At 29.6% G+C, this 15,563-nt stretch overlaps 1 protein-coding gene across 1 annotated transcript; it reads left to right on the forward strand.

Annotated features, from left to right (window-relative positions):
- The first annotated feature begins 5,919 nt into the window (after positions 1 to 5,919).
- LOC130981559 (uncharacterized) lies at positions 5,920 to 12,221 on the forward strand. Its single transcript, XM_057905143.1, has 11 exons — positions 5,920 to 6,037; positions 6,124 to 6,160; positions 7,217 to 7,392; positions 7,507 to 7,581; positions 7,674 to 7,724; positions 7,830 to 8,268; positions 8,390 to 9,075; positions 9,126 to 9,317; positions 9,432 to 10,649; positions 10,757 to 12,051; positions 12,171 to 12,221. The coding sequence occupies exons 1-11, from the start codon at positions 5,920 to 5,922 to the stop codon at positions 12,219 to 12,221; spliced, it is 4,338 nt and encodes a 1,445-aa protein (XP_057761126.1).
- Positions 12,222 to 15,563: the final 3,342 nt, after the last annotated feature.

A 15,563-nucleotide genomic window follows, 5' to 3' on the forward strand; every position in this document is an offset into this window, starting at 1 on the left:
TGCTCATCAACTTATTTATTGATCAATATTTGCACTTTTTCAATAATTATTTTGTATATTAATATTTAAACACCTTTTATTTTTTTTATGTATTAGATAATGCACGAGTTGCCTTCAATTTTTTATCGCACCTACAAAGATCATCTCAAGGAGAGGATGTTATTTGTTGATCTCAATGATAATCAAATAGAACTGCGTTTGGGGAAAGGCAAAACATCTGGTTATATTCTATCTGGTTTGGAAAATTTACTGAAGTTCTACTCTCTTAAGAAAGGTGGTTGGTTGAAGTTAATGTATGTTGGGGAAGATGTATTTGTCTTGCTAAAGGTCAAAGACAATAACATGTGTAAGATGATTGTAGACCACCCCACTGGAGATTTAAACACTGAGTCAGTTGCAGATATCCTTCAAGATATACCACATTCATTACCTCAAAATACAAACCCAGCTTACTCTTATACTCCTATTTCTCCTATTATTTCAACTCCACATAGTAACACTAATGGTTCTTTTCCTACACAGAAGGTTGATCTTGGTGCTAGCTTTTCTGCCTTTACTCAATATAATGTTCACAACCAGCTAATGACAACAAATCCAAATGCAAACAACTCTTATCAATTCCAACACTATGAGGATTCATTTCGTTATGGTTCAGTTAATAATATTGGCAACAACTCTACGGATTATCCTTTACCTGTTCTTTATGGTAATGCATTGGGTTTTAACTTTGGCTCTTTTAAAAATGGAACTACATCCAACATAGATTTAGGTTCTTCCACTCCCTTAAAGTCAGGTTATGTCCGCCGTGCTAAAACTTTAGATTTTAATACCAAAGACACCTGCTACTTAATTAATAATGCTTTTTGGTGCATTAAACAAGTTTCATACAACCAGATTCAAAATAGTGCTGTGGTGAGTTTATATTTATTCAGAGTTTATATCTTTTTTCTTAAATTTGTTCACAATTTAGTAGTAATATTTTTTTTTAACAGGTTTTGCCCACCAGATTCGCGCAAAATGCTTTTCCAAGCAAGCCTGACAATGTGAAAGTTGTTCTTGATAATGGATGTTTATACCAACTGGGATTACGCTGGAATAAAAAAAGGAAGATTCAGCTATATCTGACTAGAGGTTGGAAGCATCTTGCAAAGTCTAATGGATTCAGACATGGCACTTTACTGAGATTTTCTGTATACCCCAATGATGAATCTAACATGCATCTCAAGGTCCTTAGTCTATAAAGATATTATCAATGTAAACTATATTGACATGCATTTAGTTAATTACTTATGTTTTAATTTTCTTTCATCATATTCTCGATCAGTTCACTCTCATGATCACTTCTATCTCTAAGTTATGTATTTCCTTTAACCGGGATCATGTATTGTTATGAGTGTTTATTTAATTCCCTTTTTAGCAATGTATTTTATTTTTTTCCTTTCACTAAACCGCTTTTTTTTCTTAATTGATTGAATTCTTCTACAGATCATATCTTTCCATTGTGTGATGTTCTATTAGCTATGTTTTCTCAAGTTTTTAAATTAAGATTGTCCAAATAAAATCAAAGCAACTAATTTAGTTTTTAGTCTCTTAATATCACTAATCATCGTTTTTTCATTTCAGTTTAATTTCCATGAATGGACTCATCAAGTGAACTCATACAACAACATATAAGAAAGTTTAGTTATCTTTCATTGGAATTTTTTTCCTTCGTTTTTGTTACCTTACCACCTGTATCATGTTGTTTTCATAAATGTAGGATATATGAACTAAAATCACGATATATTAGAATTTTCACCTATAATTACATTAATGTTGAATCTTTATATACACGTTGCTAATTATATGATTCATTTAGTAATTTTTCTAATATTACATTGTGCACATGTAATAGCTGATTTTTTATTACTTACCTTTTTTTAACACAGATATTTAGTACTCTAAACATTACCTGTCTAAAATTTGAAAAGAAAAAAAATTACAAGTATGTCTTACAAATTTACATGTATATCTTTACCTATCTTGCTGCTAAATTTCCATTTAATTTAAATGATATGATAATAAATTTGCTGAATATTATGTATCATGAATTTCTCATTTAGTTCAGAAAAACTGTCCACCTTAACTTGACTTTTTTTTTAAAAAATTCTCTTCTTTTTATGAATTGGTTATCATGTACACCTACTAGCCGTGTCTGCAACTTCAATTTCCAATCTGAAGAACTGTAATTGGCCTTTTGCTTCCCCCATTATTTGCTCTGATTTTTTGTGACCAATGCTTTTCTAAGCTATTACCTTCCACAAGTTACCCTGTCATGTACCCATTACTCACATAGTTCCACCAATACTGATCAATTGAGTAAGAGTTAATTTTCATATATTTGTCTTTTATATTTAGTACTTTTTTACATTTTCGATAAAACCAGGACATTTTTTTTCCTTATCTTTACTTTCTGACATAAGGTAATCAGACAATAATTATCCCTAAGCTACAGTTTGGAAGCTATGATATCCAAAGTATCATAATATTTAAAATAATATTTTTCTAACTTAGTTATTTCTTTTCTTCTATATTCCTATAGAATTTTTTATATAGTTATTAAACATGAGCTTCTTACATTTTAACCTATATAACATATTGATATTAAATAACAGATCTGAATGCCAAGTAATGTGAATGAACTATACATTATTTCCTGTATTTTATATTAATTTTTTATTCCAACCATGATTTTTCGTGTCATACATGCATCATTAGTTCCTTTTTCAACTACAGATTTTGAGAATTCATTACCCTTTTTCAATTTTTTAAATGAACACAATCTTTTTTTACTATTTAAGACTTTTGTTGTCTTCTTTTCTTTGTATTATAAGCTTTTATGAAGAATAACTGTTTGGTTTCTTTCCCACGGTCTGCTATGATTTCTTCATGACCAATGGTTTGCTAGGCCATTACCCTTCCACAAGCTATACTCTCTCATGTAATCATTAATCAGTTTACTCCACCAATAAACATTAATTGAGTAAACTTCATCTTCATGTATCTGTCATTTACTTATAGTACTCTGTTACATTCTCAGTGAAATAGTAAACGTTTCTTCTTGATCTTTATTTGCTATCAGTAAAAAGTCATTCAATAATTACCTCTAAGCTATAGCTTCACAGATATGACATCCATAGTATCATCATTTTGAAAATTTTATTTTATATTTTTTACACAATATTCTTTCCTTCTTTTTTCTTTCAATTGCATTCTATAAGTACAGCACTACAACGATTTTTGAATTTATAAACATATATGGTTAAGTTTATAAATGTTGTTGTCCTCTTCACCAGTTTCATTCATACTACTTTTAATAAAATAGTTACATTTGTGTGTCTCTAAAAGATTTACTTCCCCAAAAGGTATTTGTATTTTTCTTTTATTAAACATTCATTTCCAGCTTCAGTTCATTTATTGTTTTAGTTCTTACTTCCCCAAAAGATTTACTTATCTTGCTAGAATAATTGACATTTTCTCATATCAGATGAAGACCCAACAAAGCTCTCATAAATTGGTGGAAGAGAGTCGTATTTTTTACCTATATATCAACCCATTTTCGGTATTATATTCTCCCTCACAACAACAACCCTTTTGTTATTGATTTTGATTTTGATTTATTTAATAATTCTGGTTTAATTTGTTCCTAATGTTTAGTTAATTTCATACATATTCATACATAGATCTAATTTTATATTATGGTCACAGAACATCCATGAGATTCCCAGCATATTTTACAGAGAGTACAAGAAATCCTTTGAGGATAAAATTCTGATTATTGACTCTAAACATAACCAGATTCAGTTACGTATTCTAAGAGGTCATTCGAATGCTTTTATAATCGAAGGTCTTGAGAACTTAGTTAATCTCTATAGATTATTCAATGGAGGTACCATTAAGCTAAGGTATCTTTACAAGGACATCTTCTTTGTCATCATGGTTAGAGACAGGTTCATGAATAAATTGTCTGCCAGTGTTTCGGATATGAAGTTACTGTTACATTCAAAATTTACGTCTAAAGGTAAAGAGTGTATATTAGAAGATCATTATGTACTTGAGGCTATTCACTACCAAAAAGTTACTTACAAGCCATCAAAGAAGAATCACAAACGTTACAAGCATTCATCTAAAAAGAATATGAAGCTGCACTCTACATTGAGAAGTTCTCCTAAGTTGGTGTCCACCACTTCCGTTAAAAAATCACAACCAAAACAGGACATGCATTCAGTTAGTTGTCAATCAACATTAATTGATCTAAATGTTGTTCCTCTGGATGACCATCACCAACTCATATCTGAAGGTTTCACACATTCTGATCCAGTGATTAGCTCTAAAGGGATTTCTCACCTTGAACCAGATATAAATGATCAAAAGATGATACCAGTACAGTTTCATGATTTCTTTAAGCTATCCAGTGAGGAACAGATTATTTTTATTCCCAACCACCATCCTTCTTCTGCTGGATATAATGCTCATTCTTTATTTGAGTTTCTCCCTACTAAGGAACCCAACTCTTCATACTCATCATCATACGTATGTTTCATTACAGAACAAGAACTTCTTTCTGGTTCATTGGTAATGTTTTTTTTTTTTTTTTTGAAAATATTATATTTAACTCAAACTAATCAAATATGTACAATGTGTTACTTATTTTTTTTCATTTTGTATCTTTCAGATACTACCAATCAAGTTTGTCTTCAAAGCATTCCCTAATATGTGTACTCACGTTAGACTCATTATGGAAGGTGGCCGTTCATACAACATGACTCTACAATGGACATTTTCTAATCGTTTATTTGAGGTGTTCATGACCAATGGATGGAGAGAGTTTCTAACTGAGAACCACCTTAGGCCGGGAAGTGTAGTGAGGCTCACAGTTAACTCAATTGATGAGACTATTATGCTGGCTGAAATCATGAAGATCTGAATTCTTGCTTTATTTTCGATGATAAGATTATTAGGATTAGATTTCAGCTTTGTTAAGTATTTTGTATTTTGTTTAGTAATCCTCTGAACCATTCTTTCGTTGAATAGTTATAACTTATAAGTGTTTACCTCTTTCACGAGCCATTCTTAATCATGGTTTTAGGGGAGGTTTTATGGTTCAGTGAGTTACTTTAAAATTTGTTCGTCTTTCCCGTGTAATATCTAATCCTAAGTTACTAATTTCTATTTTGCTATTTATTTATTTTATCATTTATATTTACATGATTTTTTTACTAAATTATTCGATTCAATATTACAATTATTAATTTCATAGCAATATACTCATCGATAACCTCTCTTCTCAACTTCGTTTTTAAATATGTTACTAAAACTATGCTGAAACTTAATTCAAAGTTTTCATCAGCTTAGTTCTAATCTTTTTTTTTTTGTTTGATTTAGACATTTTTTTGTTAACCAACATTATTTAAACATGAATTGACCATATTTTAGACAAAAACAAATGCTTCATTTTGAATACTAAGATTGGAAGCCATGCGATGGAATCATTATATAAACCGTATTTTTCATGGACATTTTTTAGTTACTTAACCGTCATGTATTTCTTTACACTTTCATTGGAGCTAACATTTTCAAGTACACATGTACAATCAATAGAGTTCATTACATTACTCTTTTTTCATTCACTGATGTTCACATTTTTGAACATATATATGATTTTGACTCTATTTAAGGAATTAGTTGTTTCTTTCCAATTTTTTAGGTAGCTTTTATATTTTTAGTTACATGATTTCTCACATTTTGAATCACATGAAATTTTAAATAAATTTTCACAATCTCCCGTCACCTTTATATTTTTTAATGTTTACATCATTTATACTTCAGATATATTTCATGGTCATACTTTCAACTTTGTTAAGTATTATCAAATAATAGATGGATTCAGCAGAATATAAGCTTAGTCCTAAGTTAGCTAGGCTGAGGAGGATTTGTATCATCAAGGAGAAGAGAAATAGAAAAATACAAGCTTCCATACAGAATGTTTCTGAGAATGGTAATATGATCATTATACTCATATGGTTTCTAAGTTTTTTATATTTTTCTTAATCTTTGTTAACATACTATGTATATTAATACCAGATTTTGCAAACAACACATTGCTTCCAATGAAGAGAAGGTCCCACATGATTTCTAATAACAACATAACTGATTTTTGTTCATTAAGTACTGGCTTTGTTTCTCAATATTTGCTCAATAAGAAAATCAATTCAACGTTATGTATCAATCAAGTATATTCAACTGTTGATGGAGTTTCTCAAAATAATAGCTTTTAACATTCCAGAACTCCTCTGTCCAATATATCAAATGGTAAGACCTCTCATTCACATTTATTATAGAACCAAATATTTATATATATCATTACTCAACCTTTTGTCATTCCTTTAGTTGACCAGGCAGTGCTCAACTCATCAAATACATTCTCAGAAAATAAGGGAAAAGAGAATTACAATGAGCAATTGGCTAACACTTCAAGGTCAAGTTTAATTAATCCTCATGTTACTAACAACTCAACTAACAAGAAACACATTATCCTGGATTATGGTATGATTTTTTTCATCTTTGTTGTTATTTTTATATAATTTTAGTGTTTTTTTAAGGGACAAAAAAATTCAATAGTTTTTTTAAGGTAACCACTTTGTAGTTATTTCTATATTTATATCTTAGATATAGTGATTTCATAGAAAAATTTGATTCAATTTTTTCTTAATTTTTTATTTAAATGCGTTAATAATGTAATGTTCATTTGTTATATATTTAGTGGATTTATACTTCATATGCTACCAAGGTAACTTATATTTAAAGGTATTACATTTTTTCACATATTATTGTTTCTATATTTTTACTTTCTTCAACATCTTTAGTATTTTATCTATCTTTTTTCGTGCTCTATAAATAATTTAAGCTAATATTTAATTATTAATAACTATTTTCGTACTCTTTTTTTCGTACTCTATACATAATTCAAGTTAACATTTAATTACTGATAAGTTTTTTTGTACTCTATACATAATTCAATGTAATATTTAAATAGGTTATATTTGGTAAAACTCTTTTTTTTGTTTAGCATATTTTTTTTAATTTTCTATGTTTCAGATTTAATTACTATATATTCGGAGTATTTATTAAGTTCACTATAATTGGATAATTATAAACATTTAAATATACATGGCAGCACACAAATACTCCCAAGTAAGAGTACAGTGCTTAGGGAGAAATCAATCATCCAATCATTACGTAGAAATAGCAAAGAGTTGTTTAATTCTTCTCAACTCTTCAATGGTGAGAGCTCTAACCAAGTTGTCTACAATAAGAAACCGGTATCACATGTTAACAATGGACATTATGAAAGTAAATTATTTTCACATATATTTAACGTGTTATAAAGTTTTATTTAATTATTATTCTTTTGTATAATCCAAACAATTGTTGGATATTTTTGCTGAATATTTTTATTTAATTCAGGTCTTGATGCCTTTGATGATATAGTGATTGACTCAGATTATATTCAACAAGAAATTCATAATAATAATAATAAAGGTTTTTTTTTAATTGTCATATTTTTCGTTTAAATCTTCTTCCTTTTTTCATTTGTTTAATTTTCACATTTTTAATGAATACTATTTTTTTAGGGTCATCTAGCTTAAACACATTATCCAATTGCAATTTGACATGCGAATCAGGTAGATATTAACCTAAAATATATATTTTAGATATATTTATTGTTTCCTTTCTTAAAAAAAGTATCCGTATATGATATTTTTTAAATATTTTTTTATTAAATTTAGTTACCTGGGATGCTGGGGATCCAATTCATGTATGTCGATATTGCAAAGCTATGATGTGGGACGGTGAAAGGCTATCTAAGAGCAAAGGAAGTAATATCCCTATATTCCGCACATGTTGCATGAGTGGGAAGGTTGAACTTCCTTTTCTTAGGGAGGCACCCCAGATTCTACAAGATTTGCATTTTGAGGATGATGAACGTGGTAGATACTTTCGCAAGAACATACGTTCTTTTAATTCCATGTTTTGCTTCACATCCATGGCTGGTAAAATTAATCACAATATAAACAATGGATCTGCACCTCCTACGTTCTCTCTTAGTGGTCAAAATTACCATTCAATTGGAAGTTTGCTTCCCTCACCAAGTGATATTCCAAAGTTTGCACAGTTATACATATACGACACTGAAAATGAGATTCAAAATCGCATATCTGCCATCAGGTACATAATTTTTTTCCAAAATATACTATGTTATTTACTATAGAATATTTCCTAATAGTTTAATAAAAATATTATATTTTCAAAAGTTTGAGTAGCAATAATTTTTTTTTTGTTTAAACAGGTCTTCCAATTCGAATAATGTTATTGAGCAAACAATTGTTAATGAGTTGAAACAAATGATGGATCTTCACAATCCTCTTGCAAAGTCATTTCGATATGCACGCGATCGCTTCAAAGAAGATTCAAAAACTAATATCAAGCTCAAACTAATTAGAAAAAGGGAAAAGGATGGCAGGAGGTATAACCTCCCAACAGCTTCTGAGGTTGCAATACTTATTGTTGGTGATATTGATGAGTCAAGTTTGCAGAGAGACATCATTCTTGAGACTACCTCTAACAGACTAAAAAGGATAGATGTCCTTGACCCGTCTTACCTGTCTCTACAGTATCCTTTGATTTTTCCCTATGGGGAGGATGGTTTTAGGCCAGGTATTGAGAACTCTTCCACGTTTGATATTTTTGGTACTAAGAAGAGAAAGACTATAAGCATAAGAGAATTCTTTTCATACAGAATACAAATGCGTTTGGAAGAGTCATCTATACTATTACATTCAAGAAGATTATTTCAGCAGTTCTTAGTTGATTCATATACTATGATTGAGTCTGAGCGTCTTAGATATTTACGCAACAACCAACCTAAGCTCAGGGTTGACAAGTACAACTCATTGCATGAATCTTTAGTTAGGGGAGAAGCTGATGCGATTCTTTCTGGTCAAAGAATAATTCTTCCAAGCAGTTTCACTGGTGGTCCTAGATACATGTTTAATAATTGTAAAGATGCATTTGCCATTTGCAAGTATTTTGGATACCCCAGTTATTTATCACAATTACTTGCAATCCTGAATGGGAAGAGATCAAACGCCTTTTACATGGCACTGGCCTTAAGGCAGAGGATCGTCCTGATATTGCTTCAAGAATCTTTAGTATTAAGTTAGATGAGTTGATATCTGATTTCAAGAATGGGAGGTTGTTTGGCAATATTTCTGCATGTAAGTTATATGTATATATATATATATATATATATATATATATATATATATATATATTAATTTATTATTCTTATACTTTTTTTGTTTGTTTTCTGATGTCAATTATTTATACAGATGTGTGCACAGTTGAATTTCAGAAACGAGGTCTACCACATGCTCACATTCTATTGTTCATGCAACCACAATATAAGCCTAAATCACCCGACGATATTGACCGTGTAATATCTGCTGAAATCCCTGATAAGACTAACATGCCTAGACTTTATGCAGCTGTTGAGAAGTTCATGGTTCATGGTCCATGTGGGAGGCACAACATCAGTAGTCCATGCATGATAAATGGAAGGTGTTCTAAGTTTTTTCCAAAGCCATTCAGAAATAGAACGATTATTGACGAGGGTGGTTTCCCAAAGTATAAAAGGATGGATAATGGTCATACAATAACTAAGAAGAATGCAATTTTGGATAATTCTTATATTGTACCTTACAATCCTGATCTACTCTTAAAGTATGGTTGTCACATTAACGTGGAGCATACATGTCAGACTTCTTCTATTAAATATTTATTCAAGTACGTCCATAAGGGTAATGATAGGGTTACTGCCTCATTTTACCAAACATCTGGTGATGGGTCTTCTCAACAAGTTGTTGATGAGATACGTAACTACTATGATTGTCGTTACATTTCTGCATGTGAGGCAGCTTGGCGGATATTTGGTTATGAGATTCAGCTTAAAGAACCTGCAGTGATTCGTCTACCATTCCACCTACCTGACGAGCAACCAGTTGTTTTCAAGGACCATGAGAACATTGCTGATGTTATTCAACATGTAGATGGTAAGGTTACTAAGTTAGCTGCTTGGATGTTGGCTAATCGTGAGTATCCTTTTGCTAGATCTTTAACATACAGCGAATTTCCTACAAAATTTGTATGGAAAGATGATTCATGCATGTGGTTTCCTCGCAAACAAGGCTTTTCTATTGGACGGCTGACTCATGTTCCACGTGGTAACGGTGAGGATTATTACATGAGAATATTGTTAAACATACAAAGAGGATGCATGAGTTTTACTGATTTACGTACTGTGGATGGTGTGGTATACAACTCATTCAAGGAAACATGCTATGCTTTGGGACTCCTACAAGATGACAAGGAATTTGTTGATGCAATTCTAGAAGCAAGCACTTGGGCGTCTGGAAACTACTTACGAAATTTGTTTGTTGTGTTGTTGATTTCTAATAACATATCTAGACCTGAATTGGTATGGCAGCAGTGCTACCAACAATTATCTGAAGATTTGTTACATTCACATAGAATTTCAACACTTAATCCAGGTATATCATTCAACATGTTAAATCAATTTCACTTATAGGATTAAATAATATTCTTTATCTTAAAATACATCGTCAATTGCTTAACAACTTTTTCATCTTCATTTTAGACATTCAGCTTAGTGATGATCAACTACTGAATATGACTCTTTCAAAGGTTGAGATGATGTTGCAAGCTAATGGTAGGTCACTTCGAGAGTTTAATGGTATTCCTCTCCCTGATTTAGATATCATTGATGGCTTGGATGATCGGATAATAGCTGACGAGCTAACTTTTGATATTGTTGCCCTAAGGGACGAATTAGAAGTTATGTTGTCCGAAATGAACTGTGAACAACAAAATGCTTTTCATAGAATAAGCAAAGCCGTGAATAATAACCTTGGTGGTTTTTTCTTCATATATGGTTATGGTGGAACAGGTAAGACATTTCTATATAGGGCACTTTCTGCAGCTATTCGTGTCAAAGGAGAAATTGTTCTTAATGTTGCCTCAAGTGGAATTGCATCTCTTTTGCTTCCAAAAGGTCGTACAGCTCATTCTAGGTTTAAGATACCTTTGAAACTTCATGAAGATTCTGTATGTAGTATAAAACAAGGGTCTCCGCTTGCTAAGTTGATTTGCAAAGCAAAGCTTATTATATGGGATGAGGCTCCGATGTTAAACAAGATTTGTTATGAAGCACTCGACAAGTCTTTAAAAGACATACTTAGATCTTCATCATCATACAATGAAGACTTACCCTTTGGTGATAAGGTAGTTGTACTTGGAGGTGACTTTAGACAAATTCTACCTGTCATACCTATGGGATCTAGACAAGATATTGTACAAGCTACAATTAACTCATCTTATCTGTGGTCATCATGCAAAGTAATTACTCTTTCTCAGAATATGCGTCTTACAGTTGGTGTGCCTGAATCTAATTCTATTGAAATCAAACAATTTGCTCAATGGCTTCTTAGAATTGGTGATGGTCTTGAAGGAGATTCAATTGATGGTGAGTCTGAGGTCAATATTCCAGAAGAAATTCTAATTAAGGACAATGCTGATGGCTTTGACAATATCATTAGGTTTGTATATCCTGATATACTTACTAATTTGAAGCAGTCAACTTTTTTCAAGGAGAGAACCATTCTTGCTCCTACACTAGATGTTGTGCACGAGGTAAATAATCATATAATGAAGCATATTGAAGAAGACGAGAAGGTTTATCTAAGTTCTGACTCCATGTGCGTTGAAGAAGGTAGCATGGAGTCAGAGCTTGATACATTTACTCCTGACGTACTAAATGCAATTAACTGCTCAGGTTTACCACCTCATGAACTTATATTAAAAGTAGGTGTTCCTGTTATGTTACTAAGAAATATTGACCAATTTAATGGACTTTGCAATGGTACAAGATTACAGGTAAGGAGATTAGGTAATCATGTAATAGAGTGTGTTATTTTGACCGGGGATAAAGCAGGAGATGTTGTTCTAATACCTCGCATGAACATGATTCCTAATAATCCAACGTTACCTTTCAGATTCCAAAGAAGGCAATTTCCATTAGTCGTCTCATTTGCAATGACCATTAACAAGTCACAAGGACAGACTCTCAGCACAGTTGGGTTGTATTTACCCAAGCCAGTTTTTACACATGGACAACTATATGTTGCTTTATCAAGGGTTAAATCTAAGCTAGGTTTAAGAGTGTTGATTCAAAATAACACATGTATATCTACTTCAGCAACAATAAATGTTGTGTACAGAGAAGTCTTTCAAAATATATCTTAAAATTTTATCTTACTTTATTACTAAATTATATTATTAATAAAATTATATAAGATTAACCATTCATTTTTTTATTATTCAATTCACATATTGGTTTAAAACGTCGTGAAAATATATATACATAAACAAATTTATTTCTCATCATTATTTTAAAACTTTGTTTTAACTACATAAATTAATTACTTCCTATTATATATAAACATTTAACAACAATACGTATACATAATATTATTAATCATGACTTTTCATTATTTTAAATAATTATTATATATTCTTCTTCACTTCTTTAAATATTTTCTATGTATGTAGTCATCAACAGTTATTTTTTAATTTGTTTCAATTAATTCATAATTATATGCATAAATTATGTCCGTGCATGGCACGGGTACTACACTAGTATAATAATTAAGAACAAGATATAGTAGTGTATTTTAATCATTGACCACCTCTATGCTCAAACATTTTTTCTTTTTTCTGTACGTACTTTTTGTACTCTTATACAAATTTTGAGTTATATATTTTATCCGTCTCTGATTCTCTGTAGACACGTATGCCAGCATTTATATATATGACGATTTGTGTATTTCGCAACAAAAAAGATAATTCAACCTTTCGACCAGGGATGGATCAAAAAAATTTTAGAAGTAAAGACAAAAATATATATTAAAATAAATTTTATTAAACATTATTAATTATATAGAGATATAAAAATTAAAAAGAGTTAGTGAATATTTTTATTCTTAAAATACTATTCATTATATATAATTTATAAAAATATATTTTTTATTTCTAAAACTTGAACTTAAAATATTTTAATTAAATTATAAATAACTTATTATTCTAATTAATTTTTTTATGCACATTTAATAATAAAAGACCGAATTAATTGACACAATAGTATTTAATGATACACTAATATTTATAATTTAAAATTAGACTAAAAAAATTAAATCTGTATATAAAAAGTATGTTTATATAAAATAATAAGAACTTAATTTATAATTTTTTTTAAATAATTAAAAATTTATACTTTTTTTTTAAATAATTAAATTTGTTATATATTTTTTAATTTAATTTTGATATAATATTAGATGAAAGATTTTATACATCTATTTAATTATGTATTGTAATTAAAATATTTTTTTATTACTATTTTTTTAAAAAAATATATTCTAAATTAATAAATTAATCAATTTATTTTAAAATTTATATGTAACATAGGTACATATAATAGAACAAAAAATAAAAAATAAGTAATATAGATAAATAAATTGAGAATAAAATAAAATATACAAAGTCATGAAGATAATAAAATATTAGATTAATACCTAAATTATAATTGTTTGAATTAAAATTTGCAATTGAAAATATCAAAAAGAAAAATAATAAAATTGGAAGATACATAGAGTCATTGTGAGCTATATAAAAAATATGGTTACATGGAGAATTTGAAACTCACTTCTTGATGAAGAGAAGATGACTACTAGACAAAAAATAGAAAATAAAGGTTGAAAATATAAAATAAGAAGAGGATTTAAGAAAATAAAAGAGTGACGGCACAAAAATTAAATTTGATTAAATTAAATAATAGTTAAAATAATAGAAAAATAAAAAAATAAATTTAAAATTTTGACCAATTAAATTTAATTTATTTGTAATATGGTCATTTAAAATTCAAAGTGAAGACATATTATGTATAATTATTTTTAAAAAATATTAAAAAACACAGTGGGACTAGTGTCCCCTCATTATTGTTATTGGATCCGTCCCTGCTTTCAACACGTGACACATGGCAAATTCTTAATTAGTGAATGTATCAGAAATTTACGTGTCACCACATACTTCGCCTGCTGCATGCAGAAAATTGTGTCAGCTAAACGTATGTCAGCATTCATGCAAACGACACGACCACATGTGAATTTCGCAACAAAAAAGATAATTAGATAACCCAACCTTTTAGCACCTGATACATGGCAGATTCTTAGTTGGTACGTGAGATGTGTCAGAAGTTACGTGTCACCACATACTTCACCAGCAGCATGCAGAAAGTCGTGTCAATTCTTCTACTTCTATTTCTACTTCATAACCTTTTTCTATTTTTTTGGTGTCTTTTTTTTATTAAGGCTATGTTTGGTTGGAAGGAAAGAAATAGAGAGGAAGAAAATAGAAAATAAAGAAAGGAAAGGAAAAAAATTGAGTGAATTTTTATTTTCTTTAGATGTATTTGGATGGAAGGAAAATAAGAAGGAAAGAAATGTTATAAAAAAATAATTTTACCCCTATATTATAATATATATTAAAAAAGTGAAGGGGTAGTATTGGAAGTAGAGAGAGAAATATTAGTTTTCTCTCCATTTTCTTTCCAATGTTGGAGAGAAAAAAAATTGGTGGGCCCCATCAGTTTTTTCCATTCATTTTCTTTCTCCTCTAATTTTCTTTCTCAACCAAACAATGAAAAATAATCATTTTCCTTCCCATTTTCTTTCCTTCTTTTCTTTCCTTCCATTTTTCTCTCAAACAAACATATAGACTGTGTTCAAATTTAGATTACATATTTTAAAATTAATTATTTAAATAAGATCATATAGACTGTGTTCAAATTTGGATTACATATTTTACTAATTTCTCCTGAAAGCAAACACGTATGGCAGCATCCATATAGACGAGGACTACATGTGCATTTTTCAATACAAAAAAAAGATAATTCAACCTTTCAACATCTGTCTGACACGTGACAGATTCTTTGTTAGTATGTGAAATATGTTAGAACTAAGAAATTACGTATCACAACATCCTTTGCCTGTAGTATGTAGAAAATTGTGTCCGTTTTCTACTTAATAACTTTTTTTTTCTATTTTTTGTGTTTTTTTGTTATTAAAAGTTAAAAGTTAAAATAGAAATTTTAAAATTAATTATTTAAATAAGAACATATAAACTAGTATTCATATTTTGAGTTATATATTTTATTAGTCTCTCCTAAAAATAGACATGACAACCACAAGTATATTTCGTAATAAAAAAAAATATATAACTCAATCAACCTTTCATCACTTGTCTGATACGTGATAAATTCTTAATTAATACGTGAAATGTATCAGAAGTTATGTGTCACCACACATGCAAAAAATTGTGTGAATTCTTTTATT

The sequence above is a fragment of the Arachis stenosperma genome, chromosome 5, assembly GCF_014773155.1.
Source record: "Arachis stenosperma cultivar V10309 chromosome 5, arast.V10309.gnm1.PFL2, whole genome shotgun sequence".
Lineage (NCBI taxonomy): Eukaryota > Viridiplantae > Streptophyta > Magnoliopsida > Fabales > Fabaceae > Arachis > Arachis stenosperma.

Coding starts and splice junctions, on each gene's coding strand:
- LOC130981559 (XM_057905143.1), top strand. CDS start 5,920: ATGGATTCAGCAGAATATAAGCTTAGTCCTAAGTTAGCTAGGCTGAGG. Junction 7,725..7,829: donor CAATTTGACATGCGAATCAG/GTAGATATTAAC, acceptor TATTAAATTTAG/TTACCTGGGATGCTGGGGAT. Junction 8,269..8,389: donor AATCGCATATCTGCCATCAG/GTACATAATTTT, acceptor TTGTTTAAACAG/GTCTTCCAATTCGAATAATG.